This window comes from Meriones unguiculatus, chromosome 15, assembly GCF_030254825.1.
Source record: "Meriones unguiculatus strain TT.TT164.6M chromosome 15, Bangor_MerUng_6.1, whole genome shotgun sequence".
In the NCBI taxonomy this organism is placed as follows: domain Eukaryota; kingdom Metazoa; phylum Chordata; class Mammalia; order Rodentia; family Muridae; genus Meriones; species Meriones unguiculatus.
Window position 1 is genome coordinate 46,392,796 of NC_083362.1, and position 20,751 is coordinate 46,413,546.

At 48.4% G+C, this 20,751-nt stretch overlaps 1 protein-coding gene across 1 annotated transcript in view; it reads left to right on the forward strand.

Annotated features, from left to right (window-relative positions):
- The first annotated feature begins 492 nt into the window (after window positions 1-492).
- LOC110559604 (aldehyde oxidase 2) overlaps window positions 493-20,751 on the forward strand; it is a 67,854-nt gene continuing 47,595 nt past the window's right edge. Inside the window, exons 1-9 of the mRNA XM_060368397.1 lie at window positions 493-935; window positions 1,665-1,758; window positions 5,175-5,284; window positions 7,890-8,074; window positions 8,946-9,129; window positions 10,904-10,996; window positions 12,338-12,507; window positions 13,679-13,793; window positions 16,815-16,937. Of these exons, the coding sequence (XP_060224380.1) occupies window positions 732-935; window positions 1,665-1,758; window positions 5,175-5,284; window positions 7,890-8,074; window positions 8,946-9,129; window positions 10,904-10,996; window positions 12,338-12,507; window positions 13,679-13,793; window positions 16,815-16,937 (1,278 nt within the window). The 5' untranslated portion in view covers window positions 493-731. The remainder of the gene's footprint in view (window positions 936-1,664; window positions 1,759-5,174; window positions 5,285-7,889; window positions 8,075-8,945; window positions 9,130-10,903; window positions 10,997-12,337; window positions 12,508-13,678; window positions 13,794-16,814; window positions 16,938-20,751) is intronic.

A 20,751-nucleotide genomic window follows, 5' to 3' on the forward strand; every position in this document is an offset into this window, starting at 1 on the left:
GTCACTCAGAGTGGGGGCAAGTTACCTGAAGAGGCATATACAACCTATTTCATTTCATTTCCTGGAGACAGGTAAACAGAAACCTGGTTTGTTCATTATTTGGGTTGATGGTTTGTGTGTTTATGGCTAAAAATCACCAGGAGCAATTCCCCTAGAGGAGTCTGGGAGTCTCAGGGTGGTGGTCTCATGTCAGGTTCAAACTGACACCACCATAGACCCTGTAAAACCATAAAGTCATGGAGAAGTCATCATTTTTACTCATTGCTGTCCTTCACTCACCTTTTAAGCTTGCATAAAAACTCTTTCCTTCAAAAAAAAAAAAAAACAATTATTGATTTTAGACCAATATCTCTGGGCCCAGGGCTGGGGAAATTTGGCCCTGCTATCTGGGTCTTGCAAGCACAAAGATTAAGTTTGCTCTTCAGGGCAAAGTATTACACGCTATAATCACAACATTAGGGAGGTGAAGACAGCAGACGCCTGGGACTCATGGGCCTAACCTACTTAACAGGCTCCAAGCCAGTGAGAGACTTTGGCTCAAAAAAGAAAAGAAAAAATAAATGGCACCAAAGGTTGTATATGTACATACATGCGCGCATGCACTTGTATGCACACACACACAGAAAGCTCGATTCCCAGAGACCGACTGAGCTGAGGAGAGCTCCTGGTGATGACCTAAGCAGCCACAGGGGGAAGCACCGCACTGAGCAAATGTTAACTGAGTCCCCAGCATGGTGATGGCAGCTCTGCTCCTTCCATGCCAACGAAAACCTGCTTTTCCAGGTCTGACCATCGGTTCCGGCTGCAGCCTGACTCAGGTGAAAGACACCTTGGCTGAAATCATCTCTGAGCTCCCAGAGGAGAAAACTCAGACCTACCGGGCTCTTCTAAAACACCTTCAAAGCTTGGCTGGGCAGCAGATCCGGAACATGGCGGTGAGTTTCCTGCTGTCAGTCCCTGGGCACACGCTTGTTTTTTCCTCTTTGAGAAGTCAAGACAAGCATTGACAGAAGTAGCACGCCAAAAGGTCTCAGTGAAATGACAGGCCAAGTAACAAATATTTTCAGATTGACAAATGATATTTAGTAAAATGTTCAGGAAAATTCTCGATGAAATCCAAGACAGTAGCTGAGCAGTAACATGGGCTACAAAGGACATCAAGGTTTTGCTAATCTTTGACAAGCCTGCCAACAGATTTAGTCTTAGGCTTCACTAATAGAAGTGCAGCAACTACAGAAAGTTGGCCAGCATTTTGCTTCGTACTGTTCAAACCACAGCTGGGGAATCTCTGTCATGAGGAGGAGAATGAGTAATGGTTGCTCTTCCAACCACACATGTATGTCCCATCTCTGACATCTGCTGAGCGGTGTAGCAGAGATCCTTGGAGCCTGGGGGGTCAGAAGAGAACATTGCCTTTTTGAAACCTCTCAAATCACCGAACTCTCTAGGGCCTGTCAAGGGGGGTGACAGATGACTGTGGGGCGCATCTAAAGGAGAAATGGGGTCAGCCAAAGCGAGAATAAAAGCTGCCTTCCAACATTCATGGACCCCCTGGGGACAGACAACTGGCCAAGACTCCCCTTGACTCTTGTAAGACCCTGACATGTCTATAAGGAGGGTAGAAAACCTGAAACGCTAACCAAGATGTCACTCTCTTTCACCAGACCCTAGGTGGACATGTTATGAGCAGGCATTGCTACTCAGATCTGAACCCTATTCTCTCTGTGGGCAGCGCTGTTCTCAATCTGCTGTCAGAAGGTAAGCTACGCTCTGAGCGGCCCACACAGAGCCTTTGTCTTTTTGGTTTGGGTTGTTTTTTTTTTTCTTTTAATTACATTTTTAAATGTTCTTAAGAAAATCATTAAGTAGTAGCCTAGATCACTGACTCTCATTTCACCATGGGGAGCTCCTGCCATGAGGAAGGTGCATTGTAGCAATGGGCATAGATGCTTCCTGCTGACAACATACACACACACACACACACACACACACACACACACACACACCATTCATACACACGACTGTATGGTCAGTGTGTTAGTTCCCCATGTTCTTGCTTGGCCAGGGGTGATGTGCAAAGGCAGACATGAAAGCAAGGTTTCAGGGTCCTGGAGAAATGACTCGGAGGTTACAAGTACACATTGCTCTTGCAGAGGACCAGAGGCGGCTCACAGCTGCCTACAACTCTGGTTTCTGGGGGACTCGACACCTCTAGCTTCTTTGGACACCAGCATTCACGACACATATTCACAGAGATGTACAAATATATGTTACATATAATTTCAAAAAATAAAACCAGTATTTAAAAAGAAAGAGAGAATGTGGCTCAGCAGTTAAGATGTTCTCCTGTTGCAGAGGGCCTAAGTTTGCTTCCCAGAACCTATGTTCCACCTGTAACTCCAACTCCAGGCAATCTGACATCCCTGCCTCCCATGGCCACCTACATTCATGTGGACATAATCACATGTAGATGCCTGTGTATAACTAGAAATAACAAAAATAGATCTTTAAAAAAATAAAGAGAGAGTGAGCGAGCACTGGGCTTGGCGGTGCACACCTTAAACCCCAGTACTCAAGGGGCAGAGGCAGGAGGAGCTCTGTGAGGTTGAGGCCAGGCTGGTCTACATAGTGAGCTCTGGGACAGTCAGGACTATGTAAGGAGAATGTTTTTCAAAGGAGGAGGGGGCATGTTGAAGAGGTGCCTTCCTATAGCCCGAGGGAGCAAGGCCCCTGCCTTCCTCCTTCAGTCTGCATCCAAAATGAGCCCCACTCCCACCCCCGGCCCCTGCAATACCTTCTATGGCTATGGCACTCTTCTTCCAAGCACACACAGAAAGACAAACTCCCCTAGGCCCCTGTAGGGAGGGGAAAGCAGCAGCTGTTTTAATGGCTGAGTGGAGAATTCCCTTAAGGCAGCTCTCTGCTAACCCAACCTTCCATGCTCCCTGTGGACTCTGTGCCCCCACAGTGCACCCGCTTCCATTGGTCTGTCCCAGGAGTCCTAACACCTCCTTGACAAGAGGCTAAATGTGTGCCAGGCTGTGCCGGGCACGTTACACACTTCACCCGAAAGCTGCTCAACCACTAGCACATGCTACATGTCCAGAAAGTGAGGGGTCTCAAGCTTAGCTGGTTCATGATGCTAAAATGGAAAGTGGGTCATTAGCACAAAAAAACATCTTTTTTTCCCTCTTGGCTGTGTAAGCTGGAAACTCCAAGGTCACATGGTATAAGGTAGTGATAGCCTTCTTACCGCATCATCTGTCCAAAGGCGTAAAAGCAGGGAGGAACATGAGGGAGCCAAAGTCATCCTTTTGTAATAGCACCCTTCCCACCCCTGAGGGCGGAGTCCCGTCACCCCTCTCAGGCCAAGGCCTATGGGAGGCAAATGTTCTACCGAAGCACACGCAGCTATCTCTCAGTATTGTTACAATGGCTATCAAATTCCATGTATTAAATAAGGTGGTTTTTTCCAATGTCGTGTGTGTGTGTGTGTGTGTGTGTGTGTGTGTGTGTGTGTGTGATATGCATGCCACAGTGCACAAGTGGACAACTTAGCACCGTCAGCTCTCTCCTTTCCCCTAAGGGATCCCAGGGGTTGAACTCACAGTGATCAGGCTTAGCCAAGTGCCTTTTCCCACAGCCATCTTCCTGACCCTAACTTTTGAGGGAGACTGGCACTCCAACCTTCACAGATACGAACCTCTGTCAGGCTGCCTTCCATTCACCATCTCCGCAGACCATCCTGTGTCAGGGGCTTCCAGCTCTAAAAGGCCCCTCCCCTCCCCCCACTGAATGCCTGCCTCCCCATCTAATACTTCCACCTCTGTCCCACACCTTCAGCAGACTCACAGCCACCTCCCAGGCACAGCCACAAGGAGAAAGCAGCCACAACCTGTGCCCCAGTGAACTTCCAGGCTCCCTGAGGTGTTTCATTCCGTCACTCACTGCTCGTAGTGCAGACGTGTTGAGGAGAGACTTGGGGGCTGAGAAAAAGTGCTGGGGTGGGGGGCTTACTCCCTGAAGCCTCTTAGGAGGGTGAGCACAGAAGGTTAAGCATGCTGGGCTGAGTCAGGCTCGTCTCTAAGGACACCAGGCTTGTAGTTTGGGATGATCCCTATTAATCCACAAAACAGTCAAGACGCCAAAACTCTGGGGATCCCAGGATGGTGAGGTCCCTGCCCAGGGCCCTCTGCCGTCATGACGGTAGCCATGGCCTACTGGATGTTTGTAGCTACCTTTGACTTACAGTGTCTGCTTGGCAAACTCTGCCAAAGCTAGGACAGAGCTCCATCACTCCAGAGAAGGCAGGATCTCAGCTCACAGACTTGGCAGCAAGGCAGGTGGGCAGTGGTCAGCAGGGACTTCTTCGGGGCTTCCCACACAATTAAACCGAATTCCAACCAGCACAGTGCCGATAGTGCCAGGATAAACTCTTGTCATCCCTGGGCTATGGCCTGACCTCTCTGGGACCCATTCTGTACCAGTGGCCCTCAGCATTCTTAATGCTGCAACCCTTTAATTCAGCTCCTCATGTTGTGGTGACCCCCCCAACCATAAAATTATTTTTGTTGCTACTTCATTACCATAATTTTGCTACTGTTATGAATCATAATGTAAAAATCTGTGCTTTCCGATGGTCTTAAGAGACACCTACGAAAGCGTATTTGACCCACAGGTTGAGAACTGTTGTCCTGTACCCTAAAAAACTCAAACCATATTTTAAAGCCAGAGGATAGTACTCTGCCCCAAAGAGGTGATAGCTGACCCCAAGGGAAATTTGACAAGCTGTTTATTTGAAAGGTGTGTCTGTGTCAGGAACACAAAACTTCAGCAAGTGTGAAAGCAGATCAGAACTCTGCCAGCCGGGAAAGTAAAGTCAGTGTTAGCTTAAGTTACACTCTGTAGCCTTGACCCTTTGTCCGTGGTTCATTTAGCTAGCCAGCCTCTGCTGAAGGATGAAAAGCCACAGGTGAATAGATATGGTGTGAGCCTTGACAGGAGAAAGAAATGTCATTGGCAGTGGAGGGAGTGGGGATCCTGGGAGAGTGTCACAGACGCAGACCTCTGCATCGGTCACTCTGAGGGAGAGCATGTATACCTTCCCAACCTCTGAAAGCACAGATCAGGCCTGCTTATCTCATGTCTGCTTAGAATGACATTTCCTTCCACAGAAGGCCTGCGGCAGATTCCTCTCGACGGACAATTTCTTGCTGGGCTGGTGAGCGCAGACCTGAAGCCGGGGGAGATTTTGGGATCTGTGTACATCCCTCACTCTCAAAAGGTAAGAAACTGGCTGGCTACTTCGAGGTTGTTTTTCCCTGTCAGCTGTGACAAAGTAAATGTCCCTTAACATTCGCAGGCAAATGGAAGGAAAGTAACTGGGCCCCTGAAACTGTTCCCTGACCCACGCCCACAGCAAACCCGGTCGGCACCGAGGCTCTGGGGCTGCCCTGAGCAAATGGCTCCCGGATGTGGGCTGTGGTTGTTGCTGCAGCTGTGGGGTGTGGTGTAAGGAGCGCCTGTGGTCACACTCCCAAGCGACCTTGTTTCCGTGGCTGAAGACTCTCCAGCTGTTCATGGAGCTTCTCCACCTGACACACAGGAAGTTGGGAGTCCTAGGCTTGGCTTTCCCACCCCCGATTTCTGCCAACCCCTACAGCTCATAGGAACACAAGGCCTCCCGATGGTCCCTGGCCCAGGATACCGGAGTAATGTGGCCACCCAGATAGCTACCGAGGTGGCCTTCTGCCCTCTCTGTTCCTTAGGCCTCTCCCCAAAGCTCCAAGAGAAGCACCACTAACACACTCACACACACACACACGCTCACACAATAAAAGCAGAGGCAAGTCCTAATGAAGTCTGTGGAGCAGAAACTTTGACATCCATTCCCACCCAAAAGTGCATGTGTTTCTCTGCAAAGGTAGCATACAGAAAAATGGTATATTGTGGTCTCCTCCTCCTGTCTGGGGGGCTGTCTCTCGCCAGCCCACAATATCAGGAGGGGTACAAGATGAGGCACGTGCCTGGAAAGGCCGACGAGCACAGCACAGAGATCGCACACCCCGGGAACCACTTCAGGGAGGAAGTTCAACTTTAATTCCAGAGAACAAAGTCTACATACCCCTTGGGGAGTGGCTGGGAGGCTCCAAGGATAGGTACACGTAATTGGTTGAAACGAGGCACCTCAAGGATGCTTGATTTGCATTAAACAGCACGCTCCTATCATGTGAACAAGAACACAGTGCCTAATTATCATAGAGGCACAGGGAGGGGAGAGCTAGCAGGGAGCTGTGTCAAAGGCCATATATCAAATGTGCTTAGGGGCATCTGTCTAGAGACACTCTCCAGATGAAGTCAGGCGGAGAGCAGGAGGCCCTACTGGAGAGAGGGAGTCCTGCTCAGAATGGCTATCCAGACTGGGAGCACTGCAAAACCTCAAACAGCAGGGACCTTTCCTAAGTATGTCATTGGGCTGGAAAGATGGCCCAGCAGCTGAGAGCACTTGTTGCTCTTGCAGAGGACCTGGGTTCAATTCCTAGCACTCAAGTGACAGCTCACAACCATCTGTAACTCCACTCCCAGGGGATCTGATGCCCTCCTCTGGCTTTCTTGGGCACCTGGCACACACATGATGCACAGACATCCATGTGGCAAACTGCCCATGCATATAAAAATAAATTAACAGATAAAACTGAGTATTCTGTCAAAAAAGAAAGAGAGAGAGAGAAAGAAACAAAGAAAGGTGTAATCAGGTATGAGGAGCTTTGAGGCAATGCAAAGGGCAAGACATGAAGTGAGGATCTCTTCTCACCTCCGCTGCTCCTGACCCAGCAGCCCCGGGTCCACTGTTGGAACATTCCATTCCACTCTTGCCAAATGGAAAAGTGATTGTTTCTGCAAACCAGGAAGTGGAGAAGGTTTTTGACCTGAAAGCTCCTGACTTCAGAAGACTCCTCCATCCTCACAGAGACAAAGGAACCCAAAGACAGAAGAGGATGGCTTCAAGGAACACAGCACCGACAGGGGCCCCCTCGGGGTTTCCCACAGCACCTCCAGAGCTCTGCTGACCCCCAGCAGATCGTGGTTCTTGGAGGCAGCGGCCTCCAGGATCAGCTTGGAGATAGAGAGGCGGCCCAGCACTTAAACCTGCTTGCTGCTCCTCCAGAGAACCTGAGTTCAGTTCCCAGCACACCCATGTCGGCTCACAGCCATCTGTAACTCCAGGTCCAAGACACCCAACACCCCCTTCTGGAAGGCTTCCAAGGACACACGCACATATGCAAACACTCATACACCTAAATAAAAACAAATCTTTTTTTAAATCTCTTAGACGTACTTATTTTATGTGTTTGTATTTGCCTACATTTGTGTACATTCACCATGTATGTGCCCTGTGCATACATGGTTAGAGGTTAGATGAGGGCATCAGGTCTCCTGGAACTGGAGTTAAAGATGGTTGTGAGCTAGTATGTAGGTGCTAAGAACCAAACCCAAGTCCTCTGCAAGAGCAACCAGGGCACTTACTTGCTAAGCCTTCTCTCCAGAGTACTTACTGAAGGTGCAGAGGACCTGGGTTCTAGTCCCACCACCTCCATGGAGGCTCACAACCTCTGTAACTCCAGTTCCTTGGAATCATACGCCCTCTTCTGGCCTCTGCAGGCTGGCTCCTAGACGCACGTGGTGCACATGAACTCACACAGGTTCACATTCATAAATCAAAATAATTACAGGAATTTCATTAAAGGTCGCCATCCTCACGCTCAGCAAGAGGGCAGCCAACTGTCCTCTGTGTCCTATGATATAAATCTAATCAGGGCCACCAAGAGGGAAGCCACGCATTTCATTCTTACGTATCGGACAACCCTGCGTGGTTTCTGTCTCCACAGTGGGAGTTCGTGTCTGCCTTCCGGCAGGCCCAGTGCCGCCAGAACGCTTTGCCTGAGGTGAATGCTGCCATGAGAGTACGGTTCAAAGAAGGCACAGACACCATACAGGAGCTGAGCATTGCCTACGGAGGGGTAGGGCCCTCCACCACCACCGCACACAGCACCTGCCAGCGGCTCCTCGGCAGGTAAGTGGCGAGTTCGGGCCTTCAAGGGAACCTTGATGATGGGGGGGACAAATCGGCCCTCACAACTGTTGATAAACCACTACAATGAGAGAAATTCAGACTTTAAAAACAAAAACAACTCGGGGCTGGAGAGATGGTTCAGAGGTTAAGAGCACTGGCTGCTCTTCCCAAGTCCTGAGTTCAATTCCCAGCAACCACATGGTCATGGTGGCTCCCAACCATCTGTAATGAGATCTGGTGCCTGGGAGGCTGAGACAGGGAGATCACAGTGGGCTCCAGGCCTGTCTGAGATACAGAGACCTTTCTCATTCCAGCATGCAGAAGAACATGCAGGCAGAATACTGTATAAATAATAAATCTTTAAAAAAAAAATCACTGCTTGTTTCTTCTTTAACTTTGCTGAATTAATTCCACAATATTTGGTTTCAATGAAGCCACCTTTTGAGAGAAGGACACAACAAAAATGGCCGAGGCCTGGGCTCAGGCGGCAGGTGACTTGTGTTTTCTCTCCCAGCTCCCTTTTCTCCTGCAAATGAACACCTGCAGGCTCTCTCCACCCAAAGCTCCTACCACAGGGTTCCTGCTAGTTCCTCCTGGGAAAAGGGCATCCAAGTCTGAACTCTGTCCTGCTCTAGAATATTCTGGAGTGGTTCTAGAATATCCTGACTCTGAAACACGCTTGATTTGTGCTGCAATGGAGAAGGGCCCATTCTCAGGCCATGATTCTTAGGGCACTTGGACTCTCAGGCTTTGATTTTTCCAGTGACATTGGTAACGGGGTTTCTAAGGGAAACTGAGAGCCTCAAAACATGTCAGCCCCAGCGCAATCAGACCGCCCTTCACCGGTTCTCCTCTCCTCGCACTGAACCAGGCGCTGGAACGCGCTCACGCTGGACGAGGCTTGCAGGCTGCTTCTGGATGAAGTCTCCCTTCCAGGCTCCGCCCTGGGCGGCAAGGTGGACTTCAGGAGGACTCTGATCGTCAGCTTCTTCTTCAAGTTCTACCTGGAGGTTCTCCAGGAACTGACAGTGGGAGTAACGCCCCCGGAGCCCGCCGTAAGTTTGTCAGAGGGCAACTACTGTCGCGCATGCGCGTGGTCTCACCGGCCTGAGGCTAGCAGGCCTTGACCGCAGTGCCTTCAGGAAGCGGGGTGGGGTGCCTCGGCCCTATGATCCCAGCAGCTCCCGGGAGGCTGAGACAGGGAGATCACAGTGGGCTCCAGGCCTGTCTGAGATACAGAGACCTTTCTCAGAATAAATAAGGAAATGAACACCAGAGGCGTCATCAGAGCTGACACTGTTCCCCCTGAGGGCTGGAGGCCTCTATTCCATACCTTTCCCCTGGCTTCGAGTGGCTTGCCGGGGACCTTTAGGGTTCTTTACCTTGTAGGCATCCCCCCACAGCCAGCCGTAGTGTCAGCCCATTCTAACTCGTCACCGCTGTAGTAAACATCCCCCTTGCTTGGATAGGTCATTGGTTAGGACTTCAGCAGAGTGATTAGGGAGGACGAAATTGGAACCAGAACCCCGGCTTCTATCAGCTCCTTGCTGCCGTAAGCCCCTACCTTTCCCAGCGTTCTTTGCCATTTGTCTTGTGGGGAGCCTGTTGCCAGCATCTCTCATCAGTTCTGGTGAGCCTTTGTCAGTCCCTAGCCAGTGTTCGTCCTGGGATTCAGCCCTGAAGGGCTGTCAAGCCACCTTCAGCTCTCAGGTGTGGATCGGGGCCCTAGCACAGAAATGCCTCTGCTCTTGGTTTTGTTTTCTTTTCAAATAAGCTTTACTGAAGCATAATTTACAGTGAAACAAGAGACAAATAATAAATGTATAATTAAACCGTCCTGTTTAAACTTAGTGCACACACGTATACCTCAGAGCCAACACCTCAGACTAACTGTGGCACATTTTCATCACCCTGGAGGACCCCCGTGCCCCCTTTGGGTCATCAGCCCCACCCCTCTTCAGGCAAACACTGATCCAATGTGTGCTGCTAGAGCTTCATTTCGCTTAGTCTAGAATTCTGTAATCGATATGAAATGTGAAGTTGAATTTTTGTGTTTCAAAACAGCAACAACAAAAACCAAACCCTGATATGTATACTAATAAGTAAATGGCTTCCTGCGTTTTCTGATTGCAAACGACTGGAATACGCTAAGCCAAGTATTTGCTCTCCCGCCTGTTCTGCCTGCCTTGTCCTCTCTCTCTCTCAACCCTCTCCTGACCCTGATGGCAATGCTCACCCTTCCCTATCCTGTTCCTCGGCCACCACCATCCCACACTCCTCAACCTCACTCCCACCCCCATCCCCTGCCCCCCCACCAATCCCCATCTCCACAAGCCCACATCCTCCATCCTCACTCCCACCCCCATTTTCACTCCCACCCCCATGCCCTGTCCCCCCACCAACCCCCACATCTCTACCCCCATCCTCACTCCTACCCCTCACCCCCGCCCCCCACCCCCACACTGTCCCTAACCTCAAAAGGCTGGGATCCTGAAAAGAGCACTCAGTGTTGTGCTCCTTCTGTGACCGTGGGCTCTAGCTTATTCTGGGATGGCTTATCCAGCCCAGAGTTTGCTGCCTAGCACACCCACTCCTTCCCACCTCCAAGCTCACTGGCAGACCTTCTCCTCCAGGGACCTGAGGATCAGATTCAAACCCGTCATCCAAGCCCTGGATTGGATGGGGAGGGTGGCAATTGGGGGTCATAAAAGGTGAAGCCCTGGGGTGAGTAGCCAGGCCACCCTCAGTGTATTCGGAGCCATTTTACATAATCCAAACCCGACCTGATCCAAACTAACCAGCCTCTCTCCCTGTGCGGAGTCATCCCAGGACAGCCAGCGCTATCCAGAGATTGCAGACCGGTTCCGAAGTGCGCTGGGAGAGTTCCAGGTCACGCTACCCCAGGGAATCCAAACATACCAGGTCAGTGAGTTTGATTTCAATGAAACCTACACTGAGAGATAAGCGGGAGCTGCGTGGACCAGGCGAGCAAGAGCACAAGGCTGCACGGATCTGCAGACAGTCACAGTGACTTGAAAATGATATCCTTTGGGCGCTTGTTGAACGCCTTCCCCGGAAGAGCAGCTGCGCACAGAGGTTCAGTCTCTAGCCCAGACTGCACATGTTTAATCTCCAGCCAGCAAACAAAAGGCCTGCAAGTGACTAAGCTTGCCCTTCAGGAAGGACAATTTAGAAATTAGCTGTTCCAGCTGGTACACAGCCCTCCCCACCCTCAGCACACACACACACACACACACACACACACACACACTGAATGAACAACATGAGGACATGACTCTCGTAGGAATTGTTGAGGAGGTATTTACACTAAGTAGATATGAAGGCGAGACAGCCAGAGGCATCTGAAAGGGTCCATACTGAACTGGGCCATGGGAAGGGCTGGGGAGAAAGTGAGAGGAGGCGGTGCGCTGAGAGAAGCCAAGGACCGAGAGACCAAAGCCAAGATGGCTGAGGCTATATAGGAATCAGAGAAGCTCAGGAATAGAAGGGAAGCTGGGGGCTGGAGACGTTGAGAGCAGAGGATGGGGGTGCCAGCCAGGATGACTCTATAACAGGCACTTGTGAGCCGGGACTGAAGGAGACTGGTGGCCAGAGTTAGCCATTTTTCCAGAGATAGAGACCTAACATACACATTTGTACACACAGTCACACCCATACACACGCTCGAACACAAACTTTCTCATGCATACACACTCACATGCATATATACACGTGCCCGAACACACATGCATAAGCACACACATGACTAGACACACACATGCACGCACACCAGTGTTAGCTTCTCAGAGAACAGCTTCAGCCTGGATCTGGAGAATCCCATCCCACTCCCACCCTTTGCTAGAGACCCTGAGAGTCGACACTCACTTCTCCCTTGGATTCCGGTCTCTCTGCATGGGGCATGCTGTGTCATATGGGCCTCGTGGGAACAATGAGCACGGGCAGCAAGCAGGACAGAGAGACGTGAATTGCCTGGCAAAGGGGTTCAGGGGTACCACAAATGGAGGAAAGTAAAGAGTCTGTTCACCTGCTTCACCATTCAGTCAAAATGTTGGCCTGTCAGAGGCATTGCTGCAAACCTGAAATGACAATCTCTCACTCTAGTTATGTCGTGAATTGGCCATGCTCACCATCTGACTCTATCCAGTGTTTGCTGTCCCAGGGAACTGTCCTGTGGCTCCACCCTGAGTCAGCCAGGCCACCTGAGATAAAAGGTTTCCAGACTAACTCTGTCTTCCTCTACAGAAGGTAGATTCTCACCAGCCTCTCCAAGATCCAGTTGGACGTCCCATCATGCACCTGTCAGGTCTTAAACATGCCACAGGGGAAGCCATCTTTTGTGATGACATCCCCAGGGTGGATAATGAACTTTTCATGGCATTGGTGACCAGTACCAGGGCTCATGCAAGAATCATGTAAGTAAACCAAGCTTCCAAAAACCTTTTAAAGGTATTGTTAATTCCGAGCTTCAACAGAGAAAAGCCCATGTCACCATTTTGGACCAAATTTAAAGCAAGCTTTATTAAATATTAAATACTGACCAAGAGATGGACTTTGGTCAGGACAATTCCCTGGAATTTCCCCTGCTGAAAATAGCCTCAAGACATCTGTTGCATGGGACTTATAAAGACAACCCTATAGGCCACCCACTTTCCCCATGAAGCCTTGCTGTTTTCCGAGAACTACGACTCCCAGCATTCCAGGAAGTTACCTGGGCAGGTGGGGTTTACAGGTTAATTTTGGACTTTGCAGTGTACCTAGGGACTGCCTCATGGGAATGTGTCCTTTTCTGCAATGCCCTAACCCAAAGAACTCTAGGAAGAAGAAAGAGCATTTAGAATAGACCTTCCTTGTCAGAGGAGGGGAGATGGCATAGGTGCTGGGGATGTAGGTCAGTTGGTAGGATGCTGGTACATTCTCCCATGTGCAAAGCCTGGGGTTCAATTCCCAGCACCATATAAACCCAGCGTGGTTTACCGCTGTAATTCCAGCTCTCAGGAGGTAACAGCAAGAAGATCAGAAATGCAGGGTCCTCCTCACACAGCTAGTCCAGGCACGTGTGGGTTACATGAAACCTTGTACCAAAAAAAAAAGGCAAAAAGTTGAGCCAGGTGGTGGTGGCAACAACACAGGCCTTTAATCCCAGCACTCGGGAGACAAAGGTAGTTGGATCTCTGTGAGTTCGAGGCCAGCCTGGTCTATAGAGTGAGTTCCAGGACAGGCAGGACTACACAGAGAAACCCTGTCTCTGTAAAAACAGTAAAACTGCATCTCCCCCGCAACCTCATGAATGACTCAGAGCCACTCTGACCCCACTGAAACACCAACCTCATTCCTGAATAAGAAATAAACGCTGTCAGACATTTCCAGAAGGCTGGTCTCACTGTCCTCCCCGGTAGCTAAAGCGCTACCTCTCAGCCCTGCAGCAGCTCTCCTGGACCCTGCTCCTGGGCAGCTCCATTCTGATTGCTCAGGCTGGACTCACTGTTACCTGTTCTCATTTTCAAGTGTGCTCTGTTCTTCCCTCGGGTTCAAGGCCGCCAAAGTTTGCTGTTGACCCCTCTTTGAATGTCTCCCTGTGTTCAGATCAATTGATTCATCTGAGGCCCTCGACCTCCCTGGTGTGGTTGATGTGATAACAGCTGAAGACATTCCAGGCACCAATGGTGACGAGGATGACAAATTACTGGCTGTGGATAAGGTATGAATGGGACATGCTTTCCCAGATATGTGATTATTTGATCACCCAAGACCCCCTGTCAGTCACCTGTCATTGCCTCCGAGCTTTTTCCAGCACTGAGATGCTGAAGCGCCAAGGCCCTCGCTCCTCTGTACCCCAATACCTCCATTTTCTGAAGACAGGAAATAACATAGTAAGCAAAAACTAACCACAGATCTGCTTCAGCTACTGGGAGCCTCTGACTTCATTTGTAGTTAAGTACCTGATTTATATCAGGACAGAACACTCTAGAGCAGTGGTTCTCGACCTTCCTGATGCTGTGACCCTTTAATAAGTTCCTCATGTTGTAGTGACCCCCCGTAAACCTATTTCATTGCTACTTCACAACTGTAATTTTGCTACTGATGTATAATCTTGTCATTTACAGTATGTGAATATCTGCTACGCAGGATCTCGTAGGAAACCCTTGTGAAAGGGCCGGGCCACACAGAGGGTCGAGACCCACAGGTTGAGAACCACTGCCTTGGAAGGCTCTAAAAAGGAGGTGGGGGACCACAGCTGCACCCTCTTATTTACACGGAACTCTCTCCCTTCCTAGACCTGGTCTCTCGCAGCTCTTACTTTCCTTCACACACTCTACCTTTAATAAGTTGTCTTGGCTGTTGCTAGCCCTTTTAATTCAAGTTGAGCAATCATTTACTGTCCCGACATAGGGCCAGAGCACCTGGCTGCGGCTTCAGCCTTTCCACCTACTGCACGCCCTTGGAGTCCGCCATCTTTAAAGGAGGAATGATGGTAACGCACCCCTCCTTGTATCATAAGAGTTAGACAAGTGAGCAGACTGGAGTGGCTATTGTCACGTTTCAATAAATGCCACGTATTTCCTCCTCCAGCCGTGGAAGAGATCAGTGGGGTTTTTTAATTTGTTTATATTTTCTGAATCCATCAGAAGAGATTGGCTATCATTTATCAGTCTAACGGGGCTGCCATAATAAAACTGCCTAAACACGGGGCTAAAAAGATGTCTCAGTGTTTAAGAGCGCTGGCTCCACTTCCAGAAGACCTGGGTTCAATTCCCAGCACCCACATGGCAGCTCACAACTCTCTGTAACTCCAGTCCTCCAATATCTAACGCCTTCTTCTGGCCTCTGTGGGCACTGCTTGCATGTGGTACACAGACATACATGTAGGCAAAACACCACACACACATAAAATAAAAATAAATAAGTCTCAAAAAAAAAAAAATACACAGTGGGAGGCTGAAACAACAGAAAAGGATTTTTATAAAGTTCTAGAGCTGAGGCCAAGCCACAGCGTCAGCAGGCCTGGCATCTTCTGCGGAATCTTTTCTTCACTTGCTGATGCACCCTCCTCGCTGTCTTCATTTTGCTTTTTCTCTGTTTGCTGTTCAGTTATACTGTATGGAGGCCCCACCCTTGTGGCCTCACTTGGTGTTAATAACCTTTGTAAAGGTCCTGTCGCCAGAAACAATCTCAAAGGGGCTTCAACACAGTGAAGGGTTGAGTACCCCAGTCAGTTTGAGGCAGGGGCCACCACGTTCACTTTAAGCTCTTAAGTGACAGGATGAAAAATGCACCTGAATGCATCCCAGCAGGGCACCGTGTTCTCTGTTCATCGAGGGCCTGCATTTCAGCTTCCAGAGGGAGAGCGGAGGTGGGGGAGAGGTTGTTCTCCTTTCTTTCAGGGGTGGCTCGAGAGCTTCAGGGCGAGGCCCACATGCTGGGCTGGGGTGCAGAAAAAGTTTTCCACAGAGTGTTACAGTTTAGCTTTTTTAAAATGAGATCGCTGGTGGCAATGGAAGCTCCTGCATTCCAAAGCCTGTGGTGATATACCACAGTGTTATAGCTCTTCCTCTAAGCTGCTGTGCTGAGCAGGAGTGCGGGTGAAAGCCCATGACTGCTGGGCTAGCTGATACCCAGGCTGGGCGAGGCCCAGGCCCAGTGGGCTAGAGGCAGGTCCAGTGAGAGGCAGGCCCTGCAGGACAAAGGCTGATGGCTGCTTCAGCAGTTTTCCAGAAGCTTTGGGCCATCCAACAGCAAATCCCCAAGGAGGAGGGGAGCCCTCTCTCCCCCAGGAGAAATGAGGACTCTCAGGTGCTCATGGTAGAAGGCACATGATATCACGCAGCAAGCAACCCCAGCACGTTTATTCAAAATCAGGGATTTGTAAACCTTGGGCAGTGGGAGGGATTTTGAGGGTGAATGTGTTTGGTTTGCTGGGGTCCGGAGGTCAGGGACACTGATTTACATGTAATGGTACAGTGCCTCACTTTTCATGCAGTAGCATGTTCCTATCACAGGAAGGAGACCACAATACTTAATTATCCAATAGGTAGGGGGAAATCTCCAGGTGAAGTCAAAGGTCATTTATTTGGAAAGTCAAGACACCAAGGCATCTTGTTGGCATAGGGTATCTCCTGGAATTCCCAGCTGAACCAGTTTTATCAGGAAACCGTTATGCCTGCGATCTTTCTCTGAGGGCCACATGATGCTCCTTATAAGACCTGGGGTATCCAGATCAGGGAAAGGTGGGGGGACTTTTAGAACCCCACTGAGAGAAGGGAGTCCATTGTAAGGAGCTCATTTTGGCTTTCCGGATACGTCAGCCTTCAACCTTACCCAGCAAATCTGCACAGTGCTGGCGGTCGAACCGGGGTCTCACACAGGCTAGGCAAGTGCTATACCATTGGGCGCCTTGCTTTTTTATTGTTTTTAAATTTGAACCCAAGCGCAAGGGATTCCGGTGTGCCTATCTCTATTCAGCAATGACATCTAAGACACCAGCCACTGGCCAAGCTTGACTTCTGTTCTGTTTACTTAAATCACTTAAATTAGTTCATTTATCATTATCATGGCGAGGAGCGTGGGAGGTGTAGAGGTCACATGGGCAGGTCAGAGGACAACTTTGTGGAGCTGCTTCTCTCTCTCCAGCTGCCTGTGCAGGGACCAAACTCAGGGCCCCAGGCTTGCACAGCAAGCTCTGTTACACCCTGAACCAGCTCCCTCCATCTGCTTGGTACAGGTGCTCTGTGTGGGCCAGGTCATCTGTGCTGTGGTTGCTGAGACTGACATTCAGGCAAAACGAGCGACTGACAAGATAAAAGTCACCTATGAGGATCTGAAACCTGTGATTTTCACCATCGAGGTCAGTAAGGAGTCAGTTTCCTTCTAAGACTGTCAAGTCGGGCTGCAGGGGTAGCTCAGTGGTTGAGAGCACTGGCTGCTCTTACAGAAGACCCAGGTTCTGTCCCCAGCACCCACATGATGGCTCACAACCACTTGTAACTTCAGTTCCAGAGAATCTGACACCCCTTCTAGCCTCTGCAGCCACCAGGCATGCACATGGTAGACATACATGTGGGCTAACACTCATATACATAAAACAAGAATACACAAATCTTTTTAAAAAACATTGTAAAGTCAAAAGCATTCTTGTAAATGTCTTAATATTAGAAGACTAACTCAGAACCTTTTGCCTCCCCACCCCTCAGCATCTGTTTGTCCTGGAAGAAATCATTTTGCTTTGGAAGCTATTACTTGTAGTAGATGAAATTATCTTTGGCTCCAAGAAATAAGGAAAAAAAAAAAACAATCAGAATTGAAGCTTCTCTCTCACATTCAAAAGCCTGGAAGTTGCCAGGCCTGTGGCCAAGGCCTGTGGTGCTGGCTGTGTAGCCTGCTGAGGCAGACAAATTACACCAAGGCAGATTAGCAAGAGCCTGACTCAAAACAAAAAGTGAGAAAAAATATGGGTGTGAACTCGGTGGTAGAATGCCCACGGACAAAAAAAAAAAAAAAAAAGAAAAAGACTAGAAGTGATCAGTCCAAGGCTTCTATGATATGGTAGTCTGTTTACATCTCTGTATATGGTTTATATAATATGCTTTGTGCTGCCTTAACAAAATCCCTGACACTGAAGAATGTATTAATGAACAGGAATTTTTTCTTCTGGTTCTAGTGTCTGGGAAGTCATCTAATGCTACATGATTCCAGAAAGAGAAAGGGAAAGAGTAAAAAAAGAGAGAAAAATTTACTTTCATAACAAAGCTATTCCACTATGGTTATTGCAATAACCCACCCACCTAATGAGCCCTCATTACCATTATTACCTAATTACCTCATTACCTACTCCTAAGGGTCCCACCTCTCAAGACTGTGCCTGAGAGTTAGGCTGGGACAAGCCTAACTCTCCCGGAACACAGCTCCTTCTAGTCCATCTCTCTGTAATACATGGTTTCCATCCTAATAAGTACTGAAGCTTTAACCATTAAATCCACATTCCAGACATCAAAAGGAATGAAAATAGGTACCCCTGTTTCCTTTTAGAACATTTCCCAGACAGAGCATCCCATCACTTGGGCAGCAGAGGCAGATGGAGCTCTGTGAGTTAGAGATCAGCCTGGTCTATAGAGTAAATTCCAGGACAGCCAGGATTACACAAAGACTCACTATCTCAAAAAAAAAAAAATCATTTTCCAGTCCTTACAGAGTAGTATGTACATTGTACATGGCTTTCTATTTCTGTTACTGTGGCTATTAGACTCTAGAGGGCTTCTGTACCCTAGCTAGTTCCCAAATAATCAACACGGAGACCTTTGGAATATAAAAAGCCTTAAAGCACCATAACTGAGCAAGTATCAACCCTCTAAACTATTTCACTATTTCCCAGCTATACACCCCAAATTACTTGCCATAAATCCCTTCTGCCTGAGCTGCTTCTGCTCTATCATGCCAGCCCTCATGGCCGTGTGCTCATGGTCTATACTGCCCCATCAACTTCTTTCTCTCTGGCTTTTTCTTCTGCTGCTACATCTTCTGCTTCCGCTCCTCCCAGCTTCATGGCTCCTCTGAGACCCCAAGCCTGGGATCCTAGCCCGGACTACTTCTCTTCTGTCCAGTTACAGGCTTCAGCAACTTTATTAACCAATCAACTTTAAGTTAGGTAGTGCAAAGCCAGGCATAGTGGAGCACACCTGTAATCCCAACACTCAGGGAGTCAGAGGAAGGTAGATCTGTGAGTTTGAGGCCAGCCTGGTCTACAAAGTGAGTCCAGGACAGCCAAGGCTACCCAGAGAAACCCTATTTCAGAAAACCAAATAAATAAATAAATAAATAAAAAGGTAGAGCAAGGTATACATATCACTTGGTGTGTATGTGAGTAATGTCTGGGTAGCAACCAAATCTTAAGGGCCAGTAATTAACATAGAATGTATAGCACCAGACCAACCCCTAACATATTTCATTGGCTAGTAGGTCAGCATCTGCCATACCTAACTGCCAAGAGAGCTAGGAAGCATAATTTTCTTCCAGATGGCTTGTTTATCCACCAAAAACTTACTACCCTGTTACTTGAGAAAGGTGATGATGTTAGGCCCAGCAAGAGCCTAAATATAAGAAGGTATGAAGAGAACTCAGGAAACTAATCATCCATCTATGCAAAAACGCAAGAGACTCTTTTTAACCATTCTACAATGGGGTCACCCCTGCTGGTCAGCTAGGAGTGGCACCGGGAGACAAAGAGCTTAGGTTTTTAAAAGACACAAGGCGGGAATCTCCTGGGTTTGACTTCTTGGCAAGTTAGGATTGGATGAAGTGTCTAACTTTTAAAATAATTGGTTAGTTCTGGTCACCCTTAGGTCCAGTCAGCCCTGTCGTAAATATCTGATCTTCAAGTCAGTTTGGAATTTCCTGCCATCCACAGTTAAATGTGGTGGAGGTGATTAACTCATCCCATGTCTGTTCTGAGGAGTGGGGGTTACAGGCTTTGGATCAAAGGTCAGGAGAAGGATTGGGGCCATTTGGCCCAGTTTCCAAACAAAGCCCATCTCACTGGCGCCAGCCAGTGATTTTTTCTCCAGTTAGTAGAGATCTCTGCTTGTTCTCTTCCTTATCTCTGCCCTCACAGATGGCTAATGTCAGGAACTTTTACATTCCTCGGTTCTCTGGAGAAGCACTAAGAGGCTTTAATTAACATGGGCCTAAAACTTGCAAATATAAGTTATAAGGCAATTAAAAGAAACATAGGTTACAAAGTTAGTCTGATTCTTTCAATGAAAGTGGATATTTGAAACAATAATGTCTTCAAAATAAAGACTAAATATAATGAGAACTTCATGATAAAATTCTATAGAAATTTCCACTCTGATTTCTGGCTCTTGGTGGTGAGATTCAAGTCATATTTCTGAAGAAAATAATGGCGTGAGAACATAGAAAATTCAGGTGTGGGCTGAGGTGTTAATTTTGTCATTACTTTATCAAGCACCTGAGATAAACACCTTTTAAGGATCGATATTTTCTTCTGGCTCACAGTTTTAGAAGTTTTAATTCATGTTTTGCCGGGCAATACATTGTAGTGGCCACACTCAGGTGAGCAAAAGTGCTCACTTCATTGTTGGTGATTATTAATATCCAATGATGATATATCCTTTAGTTAAACAGGGGCTATTCCTAAACCAGCTGTCTATCCAAATTACCACACAGAGACTAGGATTTACTTAATTAACCTAGAGCACAATAGTGGGCAATTATTACTCCATCCTAAACCTCCAAGCCCACAGAGCTTCCTCCCATTCAGATTTCCCACATTAGATTTGCTTTTTAGTCGTATCTTAGGTCTGGGTCATTTCTCCTGATGTTTTCAGGTCCTCCCCTCTTGGATCTCTTCTCCCACTCCTTTTTTCTCCTCCCCTCTGGGCCAGGATGTCCCACCCCATTCTCTCCATTGCTCAGCATTAGGTAGCTGTTTTTATTGGCAATACAGAGAACAAATGGTAGCATGTTTACACAAACTTGAGACAGGTGATGCTTAGAGTAAGCATCACAATGCAATGTTCAGATGGAAACCAGATAGTGGGGGAGAGAAATCGGCATTTGAGTGAACAAGGGCAAATTGTATACATTCCACAAGAACATTATACCAACACCTCATGTCTGGGACAGGAAAGTGAGAAAAGGAAGAG